This window comes from Pseudonaja textilis, chromosome 5 (assembly GCF_049901715.1).
Source record: "Pseudonaja textilis isolate UNSWEBS1 chromosome 5, rPseTex1.2, whole genome shotgun sequence".
Taxonomy (NCBI): Eukaryota; Metazoa; Chordata; class Lepidosauria; order Squamata; family Elapidae; genus Pseudonaja; species Pseudonaja textilis.
Window position 1 is genome coordinate 55,937,185 of NC_141994.1, and position 23,863 is coordinate 55,961,047.

At 40.6% G+C, this 23,863-nt stretch overlaps 1 protein-coding gene across 5 annotated transcripts in view; it reads right to left on the minus strand.

The window, feature by feature from the left end:
- Positions 1 to 23,863, minus strand: part of BRAF (B-Raf proto-oncogene, serine/threonine kinase) — a 59,713-nt gene that overhangs the window by 17,995 nt on the left and 17,855 nt on the right. For all 5 annotated transcript variants that reach the window (XM_087934970.1, XM_087934969.1, XM_026723314.2 and 2 more), the window contains exons 3-8: positions 21,464 to 21,727; positions 11,964 to 12,067; positions 11,344 to 11,446; positions 9,712 to 9,860; positions 7,686 to 7,805; positions 712 to 871 (exon numbers count right to left, since the gene is read on the minus strand). In XM_087934970.1, the coding sequence (XP_087791096.1) occupies positions 712 to 871; positions 7,686 to 7,805; positions 9,712 to 9,860; positions 11,344 to 11,446; positions 11,964 to 12,067; positions 21,464 to 21,727 (900 nt within the window). The remainder of the gene's footprint in view (positions 1 to 711; positions 872 to 7,685; positions 7,806 to 9,711; positions 9,861 to 11,343; positions 11,447 to 11,963; positions 12,068 to 21,463; positions 21,728 to 23,863) is intronic.

Sequence of the window (23,863 nt, forward strand, 5' to 3'; positions counted from 1 at the left end):
TTTTTCATTTAACTAAGAAAAGCATACTGAAAGCAGCTGCAAAGATACAGCATACTTTACTATCAACCTATAAAACATCTCCTTATCTGCCAATAACTGAGGTTTCTAATAAAGAGTGCTTGAGCTCTTTTGGGCCTGGAAGTGAACTATCAAGCAGCAATTTAGAGGAGGCTACGTCTAATGGATACTTTAAACACTGTTTTAGAGAGGCAAGGAGGAAAATGAAGCCTACTGATTGGAGATACAGGGAAACAGTGATAATCAATTAGCAGTGTTAAATAGCCAAGGTGTTAGCATATGGACCAACTTCCATTAATGGAAAAGTAGCAAGCTTTTAAATAAAATACTGAATTATCAGGCAAAATAAAATCAATAGTTAACTTGGGGAGAGATACATGTAGCATTTAATAATGCCAGACAAAGATAAGCCCTTTACTCTTATTTTTTCAAAGAAGTCCTGTATTCTCACTAGCTAGATTGCATTTGAGAAACTACAATGATTGGTTGAAGTTGTTTAAATAAAAAATCATTATGATTCTTATAGTATGTGATGTATCAAAAGACATTCGCCCATATCAAGACATACTTGCAGTACTTTGAAGAAAGTACTCAGTTGTCCGTAGAATTTTTCTTGCTACACCTGCCTCTAAATGTTCGGGATAAAGAAATAAATACACTAATGATTAAAAAAATGGTTAGTTTGGGACTTACATCAATATTGACTGGCTCTATTGTATTGATGTGCACATTAGGGGCAGATGACGAGCGATCACGTTGACCAAACTGATTTCGATGGTCTTCATCTGCAGGTCGGAATGGCTGAGGTATTGGAATGGATTTTGAAGGAGATGGACTGGGGAGAATTGGTGGGCTGAGAAAGACATTAAAAAAAAAACCATAAGATCTACAGGGCTTCATTTCACAGATATGACAAAAACAATTCCCACGGATCCGTATCTTACAGCAACTGTAATAACCTTCCATGCATTTTACAGGCTTCTGACACAGGACCATGACCTGTGTACTACTTATTGTACATCATGAAATAGTTGGTGAACACTCCTGTGTAAGTTAACCTTATTCCTTCACCTGCTTAATTGCCTGACTAGAGATTTTAAGTATAGGATGCCCTAAAACACCAATATTCTTACATCTTGTTCTAAGGAACAAATATTTACAAGCATATGATATACACAGATATAAAACACAAATCCATAGGACATGAAATTTACTAGAAGCATGCTTTAGAAGTAGTCCAAAACGTGGAACCAAAGCACACATTAGTCAAAAGAGAGGTTACTGAGGGGCTTTACTGATGATTAATACGATTTGTTGAATTAACAGGGTGAAGAGAACATATATGGTAAAAACATTGTGTATTCTCTGATAAAGAGAAGTTATTAGGGAAGCACTTTTAGGTCTGAGAAAAGAGTTTTCTTCAGAAGTCAAATATTGTTTGATTATCAAAGTGGTGCATTTGATTGGAGATAAATTTTATCTTGAAAAGAAGCCATAACTGACATTCAAGGTTACCTGTAACTTGTATATGGAATTAAAACAATAGGTGGAATTTAAAAATTTAAAAAAAAAATAAAAATTTAATTTAAAAAACCTGAAACAGTAGCTTAGATATTTCATTCAGCAGGCCAATATATTATATGGTTTTTGATTCTGTGTATGAGAGACAGCAATAGCAGGACTCTAAAATCCAGCTTTTCTTTCTTTACATTCAGCTTCTACATAGTTATGATCTACATCGCCATTGCCTTTTTTGAATGATGGGACTGAAGCACGGGTGGGATTGTACTAGTTCTGACCAGTTCTATAGAACCCCTTGTTAACTTTCTAAGCAGTTCGGAGAACAGATAGTTAGAAGAAATCTCCTTTTGTTTTTTTCCACCCTTATTACATTCTTGGCAGACAGCCTAGACCAGCAGTCCACTGGTGGGCCGTGAGAAAATTTTGGTGGGCCGCAGCATGCTGAGGTTGGGAGGTGGGGCAATCCTGCAGTCTCCCTAGCAAACCTGTGTCGTGGCTGCTGCCTCCTGCCTCAGCGCATCAAGGAGGCCAAGCAGCAGCGGGAAGAGCGCGGACCTCCTGAGCTGCAGGAAGCAGCTGCCCACAGGTGAAGATGTTGTGAGGAGGAGGCTCGACCCCCTCTTCCTCCTTGCCAGAAATGCTCACATGCTCAGCGGGAAGGAGGTGACTTGTCAGGGGCTACAGGGGCGGTGAGCACTTTGAGTGTGAGCGCTTCTGCCAAGGAGGAACAGAAGCTCCAGGGTGGGGCAGGAGATCGCACCCTCCCCTCGCAGGCCAGTAAACACTCAGGAAGCGCTCCAATGTCGCAATCTTCCATGCCCCTGCCCTCAGGAACTTCTCTTCCTACTCGCCAGAAGTGCTCACACGCTCAGCGGGAAGGAGGCTTGTCGGGGGCCAGAGGGGCAGTGAGCGATTTGCATGTGAGCGCTTCTGCCGAGGAGGAAGAGAAGCTCTTGGTTGGGGTTGAGCGTCCCCCTTGCAACATCTTCCCCCGAAGGCATCGCTGGCAGCCGCTCAACCTCCTCAATGCACGGAGGCAAGAGGCAGGAGGTAACACCAGTTTAGAGGTTCCTTTTCCCCCACCCCCACCCCTCGCAGTACAGGCCTATGCCGCGATCTCTCAAGTGTATGAGTCATCCACAGCCAGTATCACCCCTATTGCCCCACTTTCCCAACAGCCATCTGGTCTTCAGCATGTGGCTCACCATCACAAACTGGAGGTTGCCCGCTGTGCTGAACTGTCCGCACACTCTCAGATTGGACTCTGGGTTTGTGACTGGTATATCTTAACTGGGACCGGAATGACTTCGCCTTGCCCACAGGACCACCAAGTAGCACCTGCCAGCTCCTTTCTCCACACACTAGTCTTACCACGGGAGAAGGAGGTGCTGGAGAAGGAGGCAGTAGTGGAGAAGCAAGCCAGGTGTTAAAGACCCAGGGTGGGGGTGAGGCTTCCAGGTGGAGGGAGGCTTCCAGCCTTCCTTCCCTCCCCCAACTCCAGGCAGCCACACCTGGCAAAGGAGAGAGAGGTTTCCTCTGACTTGGGAGATATGAGATGTCAGGAGACCAGATTGTGTGTGGGGGCTCTGCTTTTCTTGTTATATATTTTTTGTTATAATTAAATAAGTATTTTTATGTCATGTCATGTCATGTTTTTATATATATATATATATATATATATATATATATATATATATATATATATATATATATATATATATATGTGTGTGTTTTCTGAGGTTCTCAGGGTATTTGTATGTGGATCTTTGGTTGTTCGGGTTTTCTCCCGCGTAAGATTCAAGTATCTAGGCAACGTTTCGATGAAGTCTCATTCATCATCTTCAGGCTTCTGTCTTCAGCTCTGTGCTTCTCAGAGTGATGTGAGATTGCAGCTGCTTCTTCCTTTTAACTGCTAGTGGGGGTGTGACTTGGTTGGGTGGGGGCTTGGCTGTGTTCTGATTGGGTGGGGTGTGTTCTCATTGGTAGGGGTTTGGCTGTGTTCTGATTGGTTGGGGGTTGGTGCTGTGTTCTGATTGGCTGGAGGCGTGTTCTGTTCAGGTGGGGGCTTGGTTGTGCTCAGGTTAGTCTTAGTTGCTGGGGGATTTGAGTTGGTGAGCTGTGATCTTGCTGTTTGGCTTCGAGTTCGTGGTCGTGCTGCATCTTCATAGTGGGTGTCGGTTTGCTTCATGTATGGCTCGGAGGGGTTTGAAGTGGGTAGTGATGCAGCTGCAGTGCGGCTTCTGGTCCGTGGTCGTGTCTCATCTTCTGAGTGGGTGTGAGTCTGTTTTCTACATGGAAGTGTGGTGGTGGCATCTTGTGTGGCTCTCATGGGTGTGGGTCTGGTGTCATTCTTCATGTTAGGTACTCGTCTGTTCATGAGGCGGGTTTCCAAATGGCTGGAAGGCGGGAGGTGTCATCTCGTTTGTTCATGCTGTGTGGGCGTTTTCTATCTCTATGGCTTCTCTGATTATTCTGCTGTTGAAGTGTTTGGTTTTGGCGATGGTTCCGGTATTTTTAAAGTCAATCTCATGTCCTGTGGTTTTGAGGTGTTGGACCAGGGAAGAGGTCGTTTCTTCTTTTTTGATTGAGTTCTTATGTTCTTCAATGCGTGCACTTATTCTTCTGTTAGTTTGTCCAATGTATGTGGTGGGGCAGGCAGTGCAGGGGATTTCGTATACTCCTTGGTTTTCTAATTCGATTTTGTCTTTGGGGTTTCTTAGGATGGTGGATATTTTTCTGTTTGTGCAGAATGCTGTTTTAATGTTGTGTTTTTGGAGGATCTTGCTGATTTTGTCTGTAGTGCCTTTTATATATGGGAGGAGGGCTTTGCCGTTTTCTTGTTCTCTGTCTTGGATTTTGGTTGGGGTTTCTTTTTGGATTAGGTGGGTAATCTTCTTTCTTTGGAATCCATTGGCTGTTAGTACATTGGTGAGAGTGTGTAGTTCGGTTTTTTGGTGTTGTTCATTGGCTAAGCATTTTGTTCTGGAGATGAGTGTCTCGGCTACGGAATTGATCTGTGCTGGGTGGTGGTGTGAGAGTGCATGTAGATAGCGGTTTGTATGTGTTTTCTTCTGGTAGATGGTGTGTCCTAGGGAGCCATTGGATCTTTTGTATACCAAGACATCTAGGAAGGGAAGTTGATTGTTGGCTTCTGTTTCCATGGTGAATTGTATTTTGGGGTGTAGGCTGTTGAGGTGTGTGAGGAAGTTGTTCAGTTTTTCTTTCCCGTGTGGCCAGATTATGAAGGTGTCATCTACGTATCTGAACCAGAGTTTGGGTTTGTGGTCGTATTTTTCTAGAGCTTGTGTTTCAAAGTGTTCCATGTAGAGGTTAGCGATGACAGGTGAGAGGGGTGATCCCATGGGTGCTCCTTCTATTTGTTTGTATTTTTGTCCATTGTAGGTGAAGTATGTATTGGATAGGCAGTGGTTGGTCAGATCTAGGATGTGCTTGGGGGGGTTGTATTTGTTTTGGATGGCTGTCAAGGCTTCTTTTATTGGCACTTGGGTGAAGAGGGATATGACATCGAAGCTTACTAGTAGGTCGCTGGGTTGTAAGTTTTGTTTCTTTATGATCTCGATGAACTGGAATGAGTTTCTTACGTGTGAGTTGATGGATTCTGCATAGGGTTGTAGTTGTTTGGCGAGAAATTTGGCCAGGTTTTGTAGAGGTGAGCCTATGGAGCTGACTATTGGTCTGAGTGGGGTTCCTTCTTTGTGTATCTTGGGGAGACCATAAAGCTTAGGGCATCTGGATGATTTATCTCTGGGTATGATTCTTTGCTGGATTTCTTCACTGATGGGGGAGGCTTTTATTTTGGATTTGGTAGTTTTTTCTAGGTAGGTGGTGGGTTCTGTCTTTAGGGGTTTGTATGTGGGGTCTTGGAGTAGGTTGGTTAACTTGGTTTGGTAGTCAGATGTGTTCATAACCACTGTCGCGTTGCCCTTGTCTGCTGGTAGGATTATTATGCTGGTGTCTTCTTTCAGGTTAAGTAGTGCAGTTTGTTCTTCTTTGGATAAGTTGCTTTTGGGTGGTTTGCTAGTGCAGAGGATGTTGGTGATTTTGAGTCTGATTTTGTTAGCATCATCAGGGTTGGTTTTGGTCAGGCTGGTTTCAACTCCACATATGATGGTTTCTGTGGGGATGTGTTTGGGAGCGACAGCAAAGTTGAATCCTTTTGAAAGGACCTTGGTTTCAGCTTCGGTGAGGATCTTGTCTGAGATGTTGTGCACTGTTTGTTTCATGTGTGGCTGTGGGGGGAGAAGTTGGTTTCTGGCGTTGTTGTAGTTTTCTGAGTTTGTTGGTGCGTGTGTCTGTCTTGAGGGTGGTCTGTGTTTCAGCTCTCCAGACAGCGAGTTGTTTGGATTTGTCCCAAAGTAGGGGGTGAATCTTGTTGCTGAGTCTGAGGTGGAGTGTGAGGAGATCTTTGTTGATTTGGTCTAGGAGAAACCTTTTTGTGTGAAGTTCGTTTCTAATTAGGGCCAATTCTGTTCTTTTTAGGATGCGTTTGGTGGCTACTGTGTTGGTGTGGAATTTCAATTTAAAGCTTGTGGGAATTAAATTTTGATCTCGGCAGTTGCATAGGAATGCAAGGTCACATAAAATGGAAGCTCTTTGGACTTCAAGTTTTTCATAAGTCCTGGTCAGATGGTGGGTTTCCTCCCCGTAGAGGTGCAATATTTGTTTTCTGAGGTTCTCGCGGGTATTTGTATGTGGATCTTTGGTTGTTCGGGTTTTCTCCCGCGTAAGATTCGAAGTATCTAGGCAACGTTTCGATGAAGTCTCATTCATCATCTTCAGGCTTCTGTCTTCAGCTCTGTGCTTCTCAGAGTGATGTGAGATTGCAGCTGCTTCTTCCTTTTAACTGCTAGTGGGTGTGTGACTTGGTTGGGTGGGGGCTTGGCTGTGTTCTGATTGGGTGGGGGTGTGTTCTCATTGGTAGGGGGTTTGGCTGTGTTCTGATTGGTTGGGGAGTTTCCCAATGATCTGAAAGGATGTTTTGTGGAACATATTGTTGACCTCTGGAATATGCAGGGAATGAAGGCAAACAGGCTGTTCGATAAGATTGACTATGATGTATCTCCTTATTTGGACCTCTAGGAAACAAAATGGGTGAAGAAACACCTAGAGTGATGCTGGTGGGAAACAAAAAACAAATGTGTGTCTGGATATGAGGAAGAGCTGAGATGAAAGCCTACCTCGTAACAATAAAAGCAATGAAGGGTAATTACTCCTCAACTCTTATTGTGCCTGCAGAATTTTAGACAGCTGCACTTTTTAAAAGGGTACAGAAAACACTATGGGGGAAGGATGGAACATAAAATCCAATCAATTTAAGTCGTGATTGCCTGGCTGAACATTTGGTGGATTAAAACACTCACTTTTGAGACTGAGGATCACAAGGAAATAGGCAAAGACCTCTGTGATCTTTCTTGGCTCTGGTATTTGGGAATTTGGATTCTGCCGTACCTGGTTACTAAAAGCAGCAGGGAGTGTAGAAACTGGATCCAAGGAGTAGTCAACAACTCTCTGAGAGAAGGGGAAGTGATGGAGGTCAGGTCTGAATGCAACAAAACTGGAAAACTACTGTCCTATCTCTTAGGGAGAGGTAAGTTATTGAGAAAGGAGTGGAGATGCAGTTTCAGAGAGCTTAGTTGGAGATACATGACCACGTTTGTTCTCCTAGAACTCTCAGCAGCCTTTGATATAGTTGACTACAGTATTCTTTTGGACCTATAAGAGTTAGGAGTTGTGGCGGTTCTGCTTTTACCTGAGCAGGCAACTCCACTTGATAATTGGGGAGGGCTGGGACAGGAAGACGTCAGACTCCCAGGTACTTTGGTATGGAGCACCTAAAAGTTCAGTCTTTTTCCCCAGCCTACTCAACATTTCCATGTAATCCTGGGAGAGGTCATCTAGATGTTCAGGGTGAGATATTAACCCATTTTCTCCTACAACTTGAAGTTTTATTTTCAAAAATAACCATCTTCTGTAAAGTCCCCAATTTCAATCCAGATGCTCAACTTTTAAGAACAAAAGTAGCAAACCACAATCTACCAAATCAAGATGCAAAATAGGATTTTGAAACAGTCAACTTGTAAATAAAATCTTAGTATGAGTAGAATAGCCAAGATTTAAGAACGTACCTGGAAGAATCTGAAAGGGCCACTGAAAGATATGATCCAGTTGCTGGTGTGGTCTCCCCTATAGAGGTCTCTTCTTGTGGTATTGGATGATGTTCAAAGAATTTGGAGACAAAAAGTAAACTGTGGAATAAGAATAATAACATAAGAGAAAAAAAATATTATAAATTTATTATCAAACCCCCCCAAATAATGCAATAGAAAATTATACCCAATTAGGAAACTTAAATTTAAATAGTTTGGAATTCTCACTTTATTAAACTCCTTTTATTAGACAGAATAGTAGAGGTCTGGTTTCTGCTTGATATAAGCAACTTTCTGCTTTTCTGTGTGATAGAAGTAAGGCTAAAATGTTACATCTGTAATGGAGATAAATTACCCCATGCACATTTTAAATCTCTCTTTTGCCACACCAGCATGTCTTTGGAATAATGTTATTGGTCTCAGCTTGATGGAGAACAAGATGTATTAAGGTAAAGGAATCCATTCTGCCCAAGAATAAGCCAACAACTGAATGGATATATGAGTTCATTATGGTATCCTTTTACTGTATATCTGTGTTTATTAAATCATTGAAATACCATCAATAAACATTTTGTTTTTTAAGCACTGCTTCTGATTTTTAAAGACTATTCCTCAGATTAATCTGAACAAAATGCATTCTTTCATTAACAAATCTTTGTGCTCTAAGAATGAAAGTTAAGCTTTTCTCAGTATTTATATTAAGTCTTGTATTAAGACTTAGCATTTTCTGCCACAACAGTTTAAATCCTTTTATTTTACGATGTGGTGAATAAAGGTAGGATAGGAATTTTATAAATAAATAATTACACAAATTTTGCCAACGTAGCTCTATTTTATACAAACTCTATTTTATGCAGTAGTGCAAATGACAATTCTATTGTCTGGCCAGTCACGCATTATTGAATGCAAAATTTTATGGGCTTGTCATTTTGCCCTGGATTTTGGGACCACTGCATATGAAATATAGCTGGAGCAGAATGGATCCAACATAAATCTTTCCATGATACAAAAACATGTATGCACTTGATCACTTCCTTTTAAATTAGGATTTGTACTCCTCTGCACCCTTGTTATTGTTATGATTTATTGCAGTCAGCCAGATATTTAGTATAATTTTATTTATATCCCATCTTTATTTTTTTTACAAACAACTCAAGGCGGCAAACTGATCTAATACTCCTCCTTCCTCCTATTTTCTTCACAGCAACAGTCCTGTTAAATGAGTGGGGCTGAGAGACAGTGACTGAAAAAGGACCCAAAGGTCCTTTTTTCAGGAGGCAACTGGACATTCTTGTTTTTTCTTTGAAGACGTTTCACTTCTCATCCAAGAAGCTTCTTCCATCTGACTAGATGATGGGGAATGGAAGGATTTATATTCCTTGCAGACAGTTGGTCATTTGCATTCTTTTTAGAGATTTGTTGAGACCACGTGGGAGATTTATCTGTGTCCTCAGGGACACCTGATTAGTGCAAATGTGTGCGGAGCCTTGTTGGCTGCAAGATGTTTTCTGCTGTGTCCCTTCAATTGTTGAAGACAGACTCAGGCAGTTGGGGATGAGAGTGTGTTGTCTGCATCTCAAACTAAAGTGCAAATGGTTCCTGTAGTCTGCAATTTTTCTGGAAAATCTATTCATATTCCCACACCATTCGAAAGGTGTTCATCTCAAAATGCATAGATAAAAGTCCATGGAGATTCTCAGGTCATAGTTGCCCCAAAGGTGCTTTTTTCAGGAGGCAACTGGATTTTCTTGTTTTTTTTTTTTTTTTTGGTAGGACTAGAACTTACAGTTCTTGGTTTCTAGTCTGATGCCTTAACACTAAACCAAATTCGCTCTCAATTATATTGCAAGCACCTCTCTTTATGGAAAAGACATCATCAGAAGACATAGTTTATTTTTGTACTACAAAGGATGCCACTATATCCCATTAATTTTTCCTAGAGTTCTGCACTGGCAAACATCAATGCTTTAGGGCATTTAAATGCAATGAGGTTCCAGTTACTTACTCAAGCTGATCATAATTCACACACATTAGTGGCACTTCAGTACTGCAACGCTGGTGAAATTTGTAACCACAGGTCTGGCAACGGAATCCCTGGAAAAGCAACTTTCTGCAGAAGTCGCAAAATGCTAAAGTGAAGAATGTCTTCCGTACCTATAACATCAAAAAAATAAGAGATAAAATGCTATTTTGTTCAATATGATTTTGCCAAAGAAGAACTGCCTACATTTTAATTTGATTATGGTTCTTTTCAATATTATTCTATAAGTAGTGTACTTGTGAAGATCATAGTTCGTTTTTGAAACACTGAAAGCAAAATCTAGAACATATCAGGTGTATTAGTTCACAACTCCAAAAATCCCATAGTCTTTCAGCATGTTGATTAGGTGATTCTATCAACTGTGACAACAAAGTTATGAAAAGTGCATTATGATGGCACGGTGCAAAGTTCATTCTTTTGTACTTGTATTGCAACATCACCCAGAAGCATTTAGAGGAAAGAATTTGCATCATGCCTTCTCTTCCTTCCTGCCAGCAGATGCCATTGGCATGTTAGGAAAGCTGCTTTAGAAACAGAAGAATGTATGACTAAATAAAGCATGCTATTATCGTTAACAAAATTTAGAGCACATTTGCTTAAAGAAATGCTGTATCATTAAATGTTTATTTGCATTAAAGCAAAATACAATTTTCATTTATACAAGATAATGAGATATTCTCTCTTACCGTTAATTAGTTATTTGCCTTCAGGCCTAAACTAGCAACTTCATGTTCTGACTTTTTATTGTATTTTATTACAAGGTATTTTATTAAAGAAAATGGGTTCAAGAATTGAAGACAATCACCCATACAAAATAATTCAGTTAAACAGTTTAATTGCTGAAATTTTATTCAGACACTGAAGAAGTCATACAATGATGGAAAAACAGGTATTCTTGCTATTCCTTTCTGTTCTAATGTAAACACTTTGCCTAGCCCTATTTCCTTCTACTTCTCTGTACAGAGGTGGACATCACTATTAAGAAATATGGGTTCTAAATGCTTAGTAGGACTTTAATCTATGCATATTAAAGCCTACACACACACACACACACACACCCATACACACACACAAATTTTTATGAAAGAAAAATGAGAGCGATTCCATATGCAATTCTAAATATATCTGTTTGAACTGCAATTATCTCGTAAATCAATGCAACCTAATTGTCAGGGAACTTGGTAAGAATTAGGGATGTCAAATTTTTGTAGATCAAGAACTGACCATGAATATCATACAGAAGTAGAATTACATTCTGCTAAATTTAAACACTACAAATTATTATATATCTAGATTATGTTAGGCAGATTGCAAGCAAATTGGTACATATTTCCACCAAATGTGGCAATTTCTAATTAGGGAGACCTGGTTGCAAATTTTAAAAGAAATAGGGAAAAAATAATCCAATAATCTTTCACAATTAATTCTGCTGTCAGCTTTCTGGCTGTGCTTCCTAAGACATACACATAAGAAACTGACACAATTTTGATCAAGAGTGTGCTATGACTGCAGTTTGCAAAAGTTACCAGAGAGAATGTAAATACTTTGCTTGGAAGAGTTAAGACCAATGTGGTTTTTAAAAGTTGCAAGACTTACAAAATTATGTGTCGTAAGAGGCACATTCTCCAAGACTTCCACATGAAGTTCTTCTCCCGTCAACCAGGATATGTCTGTGTCCCAACCAATGGGCTTCTTTTCCCTACAGTGTAAATAAGTTTTCTGAAGTTAAACACAATTTCTAAACTCCAATCTTAATGATGCAGATGTGCGTATCAGAGGACGGTGATACCAAATATTTGTTTTCCAGCCCTTTCGTCATAGAAACTTAATATAACTCTTTTTAAAGGAAACTTCGTTCTGATCACATGACAACTTCCAGCATGTCCAGAATGTACCAGTTTAGTGCCAGAGTAGTCTCCACAGAAAGCCAGAGAGACAGAAACAATTTGAAAGCTGATACACTATAACGTAAAGGAGAGATCACATTAAACCATCCTCCAGTAAATCAACTAATGAATCCAGAGAATGAATTCTTCTTCTCTTCCTACCATTTGCCCTCCCACAGTCTGATCAGCTTTTACTGGGAGGCTCTCATATTTCTGAAGTTGCTTTGAAATATTGAAAGCTAATATTCTCAGACACCTGGAAATAGACCCTTTAGTATTTTTCTCTCAAGTGATCACCGCCCATAAAGCCATATTGCAATCAAACCATACCCATCCTGTATACGGTAAACAGCACAGCACTCTGGGATAAGACCTCGCATCATCAAAGCTTTCTTTAGACTCTCCCGGACTGTTACTCCACATCGTGCTGGAACCTATAATTTTTTTAAAACAACAACAGCAACAAATTTCAGTGTAGTATGATGCAAGATATTTTGAAACTAAAAAAAATGTACTCTCTTTAGATTTATATATATTAATGTTTACAAGCTTTAAGAATTCTGCTGAAACAGACCAAGCAGTGTTTAGGAATCTGCTGGTTCTGAATATAAAGAATCAAAATCATTTTGTAATGGATAACAGATATTGGAAAAACTCCTCTGAGAGTTTTGTGAGCTCCTTGGAATGCTTCCTGAAGATGGTTTACAACAAATCCCAAAGCATAATTATTGTCGATCAGTATAATTACTATTACATATGCATTTACCGAAGTTCTTAAATATTCCTGTAATACACATCAAATGATATGCCTGACATTTAATACAAACATCCTTTTAAGAGACTTGTGTCCATTTCTTTCCTTCTTACTTATAACATTAAAATAGATTAATAATCCTTACAATACTTTTTTCTTCAATTCTGCTGGAACACAAAATAACCAGAAACCATAATCCTGACAACCGATTTGCAAACAAAACAAAACAAACACACTGTCATTATTATCACTTTCTATTTACATATTTTTGTTCGCAAGTTATTTTATTTATTCAGGAAAAAACAGCTGGGTGACTTGAATGGAATTAAGGACTAAACAAGAGTCTTCTTCTTGAGGAAAACAGAACATACTTGTATTCAGATGTCCTACATACATTCATGGGTTTTAACTGAAATCATGACACTAAATAAATAAATGGAGAAGATATGTTAATCTGAAAACTTTGCAAAGCTTTGTTGTGAACAGGCATTTGCCTCTTTATATTAAAAATTGTGTAGTTATTGTTAACTGGAAACTGCTGAGAATGTGAGGAAAGAAAATAATTCTATGCAACTGTAGCAATAATCTTTTCATTCTTCTATACCTGTTCAAAAGGTTATTTTCCTTTAAATAGCTTCCTTAACTTTTAAAATTCCAAACACTTTTGCTCAATTTTTAAACTATTTGCTATAGAAAATAATACACATGCAATTATACAATAATAACACACAAGCATATAAATATACAAATAGCATGAAAAAATACCTAAATGGACAGAACAACATATGTTGTAAAGGATATAAAATATAGAGCATAATATGAAAGCAAGATGACTTCTTACTTCTGAGAAAAGATCTTACCCTATCCATCTAGATTTTTCTTAATATTCTGAATCTAGTCTTTCATTAATGGAAGGATAAATTGCAAACATTTTATCTTTAATGCTTTACCTAAATTTTATCTCTAAGGGCCCAGATGCAGCATGGCAAACTTTTAACATAATCAAGAGATTCCTAGGCTGCATATTTATGAATCAGAGTAGATTGCATGTTAGAACTTAAATTTTGTGTACTGTATACTTATTTACATAATTATGAAATTTAGAGAAATCATGTCAACTTCTATCCTATCTTTGAACAGTGCCAAACAGATAGATAGGATGTTCAGAAGATAAAAGGAGAAGAAAAATTAACCATACTGTCCTGCTATTGAAATCATCACTTGTTCCATACATTAATTCCTCTGAGGTATGTTGGCTACCTCACACTCATCTACATGCAAAGCATAACTTACAAGTACTGAAATCTTAACTGCTGAGATTCCAATACCAAGGCTACTGAAAACAAAACATTTTTCAATTTTTTTAAAGTAAATTTCCTAGAAACATTTACCCTCAGTCTGCCTGCCCTATTCTATTGTTTATATCTTTCCTATCAAGTACATGACTCTGCTACTGTCAGGCTCCAAAACAAAAAAGATGGTGTTTCTTCCAAAGGACTTATTTATTGTTTCACACCAATGGAATGAATTTTGCTAGACTGAGTATCCTACTATCAGCATCTATAGCAAACTCTGGGAACTATTAGGGACGGGATATCTTTACCCTCTTTATCTCACACATAACATCTAGATTGAGTTCCCCCTTACTCCTCTGGAGGACATCTCGTCCTCCTGGGAATCTACCTCCTTACTATAAGCTGCCATCGCTGCTACTATATATTGCCTACTTCTAGAGGGCAAGAGAAGAATTTTGTGCTGGGAATAGCAATGGTATACAGAGTATTGCAGAAGACAGTACTAATAGTATGTTGCATAGACAATTTTCTAATGGTCAGGGAATTGTTTGTGCTCTGCAATTGCAAAATACTCTTTTTAGGGTAATTTATTTTGGCACATCTTCTCTTCTCAGCTTTTATTTTAGAAACTAGTAATGGGAAGAAACAAATTTTAATCTGGAAAACCAACTATTGCATCACGAAGTATACATATTATATACCTGAAAATATATCAGATTTTTAAAGAGCGTTTTCAGAAGTTTTCAGAAGTTCTAAGTCCTAAATGGTCTTAAGCTTTAGTTTTCAAGTGGTAAAATTAGTACTTGAAACTTTAATATTAGAAATGGGCGTTGGTAGAAGTTACTGTGAACGCCCTTTCTATCTACGCTGCGAGAGAGCCCAGGATGGGTTGACTCCTTCCTATGATGTCATTTAGCTGAGTCTGTACTAAGATATAAAAGCCACCCCCCGGGAGAGACCCCAGCTTTGGCGAAGATACTTGACAGACTGAAAGGTGTCTCTGAAAGCACAAAATGAATACAGAAATATGTCTTACCCTCTCCGGACGAATCAAGGGAGGGGCTGGGCTCTCTCGCAGCATAGATAGAAAGGGCGTTAACAGTAATTTCTACTAACACCCATTCTCCTCCATGCTGCATCAAGAGCCCAGGATGGGACATACCAAAGCTTGCATGTCTACGGGCAGGTCCTTGTCTGGCTCATCACACCAACTGTGGAACCACTCGTTGAAGCACCCAACTGCCGAAGGCTGCAGTTGCCGAGACAAAGGCATCCAGACAGTAGCGTCTGATGAAAGGAGACGGGGATGTCCACATGGCTGCACAACAAATTTCCTCCAAGGACGCTTGGGTCGCCCAGGCAGCAGAAGTGGCCGCACTTCTGGTAGAGTGTGCCGTCAGACCTCGTGGACCAGAAGGGCCGCAGCTTTGTAGGCCTGCTCAATGCAAGACCTGACCCACCTGCTAATAGTAGGAGAAGAGGCCTTGTGCCCCAAGTGAGAAGGGAAAAAGGAAACAAACATGGCTTCCAACTTCCTGAAGGAGGAAGTGCGCTTAATGTATATTCTAAGAGCCCTTCTTACGTCTAGTGTGTGCCACTGCCGCTCTAAGTCATGGTGCGGGAGAGGACAGAAGTCAGGCAAAACAATGTCCTGGGACCTGTGAAACCAGGTGTTAACCTTTGGAATAAATGAGGGGTCCAGACGAAGAACAACCCTATCATCATGAAAGGAACAAAGGTCCTGTCTGATGGAAAGAGCAGCAAGCTCGGAAACCCTCCTCGCAGAAGTGATGGCAACAAGGAACACTACCTTCAGAGTCAGGAAGCGGAGAGACACTGTTCTAAGGGGTTCAAAGGGGCGCTTTGTACGGGCATTAAGGACCAAATGAAGGTCCCAGGAATGATGGAGGAATGGACCATTCTGTCTGGTCGACTAGGCTCCTGCTGAGCCAGTCGGCCTGGGAGTTGCCGATCCCGGAGATGTGGTCCGCCGAGATCGATAATAGGTGTTTCTCTGCCCATAACCCCAACCGTAGAGCCTCTCTCATGAGGGCTTTGGACCTTGTCCCCGCCTTGCCAGTTGACATGAGCCTTTGCGGCCATGTTATCCGTAAGGACTAGAACATGAGAGCCAGTCACTGATTGCCTGAAATGCTTGAGAGCCAGAAAAATGGCTCTGAGCTCTAGCCAATTTATGGGAAGGGTCTGTTCGGATCTGGACCAAACGCCCTGAGCTATCTGGCCCTCCATATGGGAACCCCAACCCAGGAGGCTGGCATTGGTAGTTATCACTAGCCTGTCTGGGTCCCTGAACAGGAGTCCCCTCCAGATAGATGGGGAATGTCACCAATTGAGAGATCTCCGGATTTGTGGCGGGAGTGAGACCTTGATGGATGAGTGGCTGGTTCCTGCTCGTTGGTTGGGAAGCAGGAACCATTGGAGGGCTCAGGAGTGGAGCTGAGCCCACGGGACGATGCCAATACAGGAAACCATCTCCCCCAGAAGTTTGGACAGCAGCGATAGGGGGACAATTTGATGTTGCTGGAGCTGGGGACAGGAAAACCTGGCATGACATGGTATCGATGACCGCTCCCAAGTGTTGCAATGTGGTTGTAGGAGAGAGCTAGCTCTTTTTGGTGTTGATGGAAAATCCGTGGCTCTGGAGACATGACAGGGTAATTTGCAGATTCCGATGGGTCACAAGGATGGAAGAGGAAAGAATCAAAATATCGTCCAAGTAGCATTGGATCCTCACTGGAATAGAACGCAGAAATGCCACCAATGTTGCCAGAACCTTTGTGAAGACCCTTGGAGCTGATGAGAGGCCGAAGGGAAGTGCTTGATACTGGTAATGGCTATTCTGATAACAGAAACAGAGAAACTGGCGATGATGAGGCCAAATTGGAGGTGGAGGTAAGCCTCAGTGAGATCAATGGAAGAGAGGAGGTCACCATCCCGAACGCTCTCTAAAATAGAATGCAGAGTCTGCATTTTAAATCGCCTGTATTTTACAAATTGGTTGAGAAATTTTAGATCAAGTATGGCTCGCCACCCCCCTGAGGCTTTGGGAACGATGAAAAGGCGAGAGTAAAGTCCACGTCCCCGTTGAGATGAGGGAACAGGATGAATAGCCCTGATTTCAAGAAAATGCTGAATGGCCTGATTCATGAGGGCTTGCCTGGAAATGTCCCGAGACACAGGACAGATCAAAAAATTTTGGGTGGGGTGGGGTAAGGAAGTCTAATTGTAACCCTGACCTAATAGTGCTGAGCACCCAGGCGTCCATCGTTGACTCCTCCCATTTGGAGGCAAAGAAGGCTAGGCGACCTCCGATGGGTGGGGAGAACGAGGGATTACTTAGAGCGACGGAAGGAACGACCCTCTACCCCCCGAAACGGCAGTTTACAAGCAGAAGATTGTTGCCTGCCAGATGTTTCCATCCGTTGGTCTTGGCGTTGGGAGTATGGCCTGTGAGGGCGGGGGAAGCGAGATGAGGTCTCCGCTTGGAAGGCAGGAGGGCGATAAGGAGCAGGGCAATAGTCGGCTTTCTTCCCAGAGGAAGAGAAAAATTTACGTTTATCTCTGGTTTCGATAAGGTTCCAGAGCATCGCCAAAAAGCTTATCGCCTGCGAATGGAACTGAAGCCAGCTTCCATTTTCGGCGTGACTCCGCCTGCCAATTTCGGAGCCATAAAAGTCTTCTTGCTGCTACAGAAGATGCCATGGCTTTGGATGCAAATTTGGCGGAATTGAGAGTGGCATCCGCAGTGAATTCCGCCACTGCAATAATCTTATTAAGGTCTTGGTGAGACCGAAGGTCAGAAGCAGGCAATCTATTCTGGAGTTGGTGCAGCCATCGTATGGATGCCCTGGTGAAGAAGGATGCTACTATTGAAGCCCGAACAGCCCAAGCAGCAGCCTGGTGATTGCGGTTGAGGGTCTGTTCGGAACGTTTATCATCCGGTTTCAGGATATCTTCTGGGAGTGCCAGAAGATGAGAACGAGGCCAGAACCGGAATGTCAACAGAAGGCACTGCCAGGGTATTGTCCAGAGCTGCGCTGACATTGTAGAAACGCTTATCTAGAGAAGATGGGCGAGGACCTGCTGAAGGAGAAGCGCACTGTTCCTTGACCATGTTCAGGAACAAAATGGGAGAAGGCAAAACTTCTGCATGCACTACAGGCTTGGAGAAGAGCGAATCCCCTTGGCTAGAGGGATTTCCTTGTGGCTCGGGAGCCACTTCCTCTGGCGACAGCTTGGCAGTGACCAAGGCCTTGCTGAGTAATGGTCTGAAGAGAGTAGGTTTGAAGACCAATGCAGAGGATGTCTGCTCTGGGCGAGAATCCTCTTCTTCTGAAAGATTTTGGTCAAAAATCTCTCCCTCTTCACACTCTGCATGCGAAGAATAACTGTGTTCAGATGGTGAAGCCCTTCCTTCCGCATCAACCTCCTCCCATTCTGGTAGAGAAGAATGGACCCTGAGGTCCTGAGGCCTATGTAAATCAGGATGATGAGGCAAAGAACTTATAGATTGAGAAGGGAGAAGGGCCTGAACCCTTTCCAGAGGTTGAAGAATTCACTTGAAGCCTTCAGCCAATCCCCGCCTAATGGCTGATGAGACTACATCTTGGATATCCCTTGGTCTATGCTCAAAGGTAGAGGCAGAAGGCCCGCTGCTGTGGGAGTGAAGGTGGCTTCAGGCCTAGATTGAGGAGAGGTTCGAGGCCTGGAGGGAGGGGGAAGAGCATAGGGCACAGAAGCCTATTGGAAATAAGGCCCAGATCTGCTTAAATCCTGAGGATCTGACTGTACAGCAAGAGCCTCAGGAGACCAGGATGGAGGATGGAAAGGCTCATAGATAACCTCTCCTCCCCTGGGAGGGCTTGGTTGGGGCCCATGAGTATCACCTGAAACATGCTGTAGTTGCACTCCCTTCTGTTGAATAGTTCTGTTGAACTGCCTCTCTAGAGCTGCATGCCTGCACTTGTCTGCCCTCAATTCAGCCTGAGTTGCCTTCTTAGGGGCTAGAGCCTTAGCTTTGATTTTAGCAGCCACCTCCCTCTGGACTGATTGGATGCGTTGCCTATGTCTTTTTCTCCTATTGGGCTTAAGAGACTGTTCCACTGGGGGAAGGGGAGCTCTGTCTGAGACTTATCTTGCTCCATTTGTAAAATAAAGGCTCTTGTGTTGGAAAGAAGCTGTTTAGAAATTTTTCTATTAAGCCCCTTAGGGTATAAATGGCCCCCGGGCTTACAAAATGGCCGCTCACCTCGTGGTGGAAGGCTTGAATCCAAGATGGCCACTGACTACAGGAAAACAGACTCCAAGATTGAAGAATCGCTCCTTAGGCTATACAGAGCCCCGAGCGAAGTCAGCAAGGGAAAAACACAGCAACCAGCTACACAATCAGCTGGCTGGAGCTCTTATCAGTTTGCCGATCGTGTTTATGATCGCTCCAAACTGCAGGTGTGGGGGAGGTCTACAGACGCTGCCCAGCTAGCCTGCACAGAGCTCTGTGACACTGCTCCCAACGTTGCAGGGCTCTCCTGAAAGAGCAGCTGCCCAGATCCCTGGGAGCTGCTTGAAGAGAGGAAAAAAGCACTGAAGATTGCTGGTGATTGCTATCTAACAGAACGCTTTCAGAGACACAGCTACTGACTGAAAGGAGCTGAGTCAAAAGCTGGGGTCTCTCCTGCGGGCTGGCTTTTATATCTTAGTACAGACTCAGCTATGACATCATAGGAAGGAGTCAACCCATCCTGGGCTCTCAATGCAGCATGCAGGATAATGTATAGGATCAATTCTCATACTAAGGAATTTGGGAGCATAATTCCCAAAGACTGGAGAACAGTTTTAGTTCACTTGATTGCTTCTCTAGATACTTAGCTGGTTAGAAGTTTGATGTTAAAAAATTAGGTTAGACAGCAAAACTATTCTGTAACTTTATTACTTTTCCTTCTAATACAATGTGATATTTTTAAACCATTTTAAAATTCTGGTTAAGTTATTAAGGAGTTGTAAAAAAACCCTCACCCTTTATTGTAAAATATAGCATTATATCTATCCCCCCCAAAAAACAGATCAAAATTTGATATGCACATGATATGAGATACATTAAAACTATAGCAGAAAACTAAAACAATTGACAATTAAATACAACAACTACAAATCCAATTTAAATTATATTGCACATCTGAAATTCAATCTCATTAAATTGGGTGGATGCTACATTTGAATAGACATCTACAGGATTGTAGTACAGTCAAGTACTGCTAAGTTATTCTGATTTCAGGGAAAGGGTTAAACACGCTCAATTCTCCCACTGAAATGAACTAGAGGTAAAGGGTGCTTCTGCTAGACTGTGCTAAATTGAAATTTGCATTTTGAATTGCCTTTGCATTTAATATTCCTTCTGCAGTCCCCTTCTATTTTGTGCTGCTATACTTAATTTTCTCATTCCTAAAATGACACTGTTGCTATACCACCCCCTTTAATTATGTGTTCTCCTGGTAATTATGCACACTCCTGGTAATTCCTGTTTCAGATCCTGTCATCTCATATTTTTAGTGTAGCCTGTCCTTCCTTCTCTTCCCACTGAGGAAAGAAACTACAATCTCTCTTAACTCCTCTCCCATGTTCCTAGTCTCCATGGTGACCTTGGTAACAAGCCTAAATACGTGCAAGAAATTATTAGAAAGGAAGGTAAGATTATCACTGGGCATGATGTCATTGCTGTGTATAAAAACCACTTCCCAATTAATACTTAAAAGTCCAACACAGATATCCCAAGTGTGGCACCTTCAACATACATTGTATTACAATCCCTTCTTCCCACAAGCTGGCTCTCTGTTGTTCTGCTCAAGGTTATCAATGGTTAGGTTCTGCTCTAAAAAAATACTGTTATCCCATATGTTGGAGTTTGGGGTTAGTGAGCCATATTGGATTGCAGAACTCTTCAAAGATTTACAAATGCAGCAGTAACACATTTTTATAATGTAGTCAGTCAGTCAGTCAGTCAGTCAGTCAGTCAGTCAGTCAGTCTGTCTGTCTGTCTGTCTATCTATCTATCTATCTATCTATCTATCTATCTATCTATCTATCTATCTATCTATCTATCTATCTATCTATCTATCTATCTATCTATCTATCTATCTATCTATCTATCTATCTATCTATCTATCTATCTATCTATCTATCTATCTATCTATCTATCTATCTATCATCTATCTCACATCCCAGGAATGGAATACACATAATTTTTAATTGCTGGGCAGAGAGGCTTTAATCTCATCATCATCTAGGCACTATTGGAAGTACGATGATATTAAAAAGACAGCATGCAAATTTCCTCAACATGTTTTTTTCCAACATACCTGGAGCAGAATATGACAAGAACTTTATAGTTTGGCCCTTTGAGCATACATACATTCATTCTACATGCTGCACAACACCATTAGTGATCATAAGTAAACAAATAAATGAAAAAAGAAAAAAAAACCAACATATACTGTACAAAATAGAAGTTGTTAATGTTGCCCCTTTTTCACAATTTTTTGCCAAGCTACCACTGATAATGTATTGCAGCCCTTTATTTGCATTTCTAATCTAGTACAATATTTGGGATTTTTTGTGGACAATACTTTCCTTATTTGACTACGTAATAATCATCATTAGTACATGAATGACATATCACCAATCCTGTGACTCACTTTGTTTTAGCCATAGACATGTATCTTTGGCAATATTAGAAAGAGAAATATTGACAGCTGTTCAGGTCTTACCACAGTCCTCTGTTTGTTGGGCAGGAAAACTCTAACAGTAGGCTTCTGAGGAGATTTAGGGTTACTCCGTGATAAATCTATAGGATTCTGATACACAGAGAGAGATGAAGGTGCTACAGAAAGACTAGAAGAAGAAGATGAAGTAACTGTTTCTGTTGAGGCAGAACTGGAGACTGAGAAATCAGTTCCATTTCCCATTGATTCCAATAACTGTTGCTCTCTTTGTTGTAATGCATCTAACTTGCTGGTGTATTCCTCGTATGCCTATAAGAAAAAAATTGAATAATTAAGTAATTCTCTAACCTAATTTGCAAATCGACTGCTAAACCTACGATAGTACTAACTCTTCTCAATTTGGCATCTTCATATGTGCTAGAACACAATTCTCATTATCTCCTAAGACCTGTTGACCACTTCTGTTGAAGTGATGACAGCAAAGTTGCCTGGCATCTTGCACATCAGTCTAAAGAAGACAGTGCTATGCAATCCACACATGTAGTACAAAGCTTAATGGGAAACTCAGCCAATTAATCAGATATGCATTTTATCCAATGCAAAATTATGCATTACAATAATATGCAGATTTATTTTGTACACGACAACACAACACTAATTTAAGGGTGGATGAAGATGTTTTGGGGACAATAAAAGTTGATCAGTCCTTCCCAATCTCCTATTTTTTCCTTCCATATTTTATCTCCAGCCAAGTCCCATCACCCTGACTCCCGGTAGGCTTTGAGACTGAAAATAGATCCATCTGGTAAAAACGTTGGTGTAGAAACCACTGGAAAGGATCACTTAAAAGGGAAAGGTGAAGCCCCTCTTCTATATATGAAAATTACATTACTATTATATAGTACAGATATTTGCTGAGGATTAATTTATTTTACCTTTTATAATTCTATTCTACCCAAGTAATGTACATGCACTAGAAAATTGGCTTAGAAAAATCAATAAGGATTAGAAATCATTACTTCTACTCACCTTTTGTCCCCTATTTAAAAAATTATCTGCCCAAAGTTGACATTGTATTGCTTCCTTCTTTTTTTATGTTTTATAAAACCACTGGCATAAGCTACTCCGATTTAAGCCTCATAATCACATGCACCTTTCTACAACTGGAAATTGCAAATAGCATATTATGGTTTGGAAACTTCTAATCCGCTTGGAAAGCTGGGTGCATGGAGGGTAGGAGAAAATGTATGAGCTTAAATAGTTCATAATGGCAATATAAAGTCCTATATAAATGCAGTGTATCAACTAGGGAAAATCTGGATTGCGACACCAACGTGCAATCTAGCAAATAATTATGCATATATGGAAAATTAATTTGCCTAGAACTGTGGTGCTAAATAAGGAACAATGAGCCCTGTGAAAAACAAGTAATGTATACGGAATTCTTAACTGGGTAAAACTAAGCATCTAGAAGCAATGAAAATGCAGCCCGCAATATGGCTTATCACAACAGACCATCTTCTAGCACCTTCTCTACTTCTCTTAGCCACTGCAGTCACTGATATCCACATAACAAAAGGGGGAGGGGGGGACTCTATAACAAAATTTCCCTAATATTAAAAGAGTTATCACAATTTAAGTGATTCCTACATCCTATTTTATTTTGTACACAGACTAAACTTTATGAAAGTTTTTAATGGACCAACCTAAACCTACTCTTTTGTGCACCAGACAGCATATATAGAATGTTTTACAGAGGGGGGGGGGGGGAAGGAGGGAGAGAGAGAAATAAGAAATATAGATTCAAGAAAAGGAATTCTACAATTACATTTACTTTATACTAGCACCAGTTACTAAACTTCTTCATATTTTTCCAACATTGCCAAATAGTCAAAGTACATATGCTGATTCATACTACCTTTTTTAAAAAAACTTTAATTTCTCACTTTTTGAAGATCTCATTAAATTCATCCAACCTCAAGGTTTTTGAACTGCTATTCTTCCCAACCCATTTATCCTTCCATTTATTTAGTAATTCTGCCTCAATTCATCATTATTTACCTCAATACACTTATTTCATATTAGTAATTTATATTTAATATAAATTTACTGAGCACCCATTCTTTCTTGGTTTTATTCTTTTTGTTTAATTTCTTAAATGTTTGTTCAATTTCTTAAATAATTTCCATTGTATTCAACTTACTTTGTTCTTTCCCCCGATTATATTCTTACCTATATTATAAAATGGGCATGTATTCTTACATACAACAATTTTTACTTCAGAATTTTTTATTTTTTTTTACTATAGACTATATATAACCAGTGGTGGGATTCAAATAATTTAACAACTGGTTCTCTGCCCTAATGATTTCTTCCAACAACCAGTTCACCAAACTGCTCAGAAAGTTAACAACCGGTTCTCCTGAACTGGTGCGAACTGGCTGA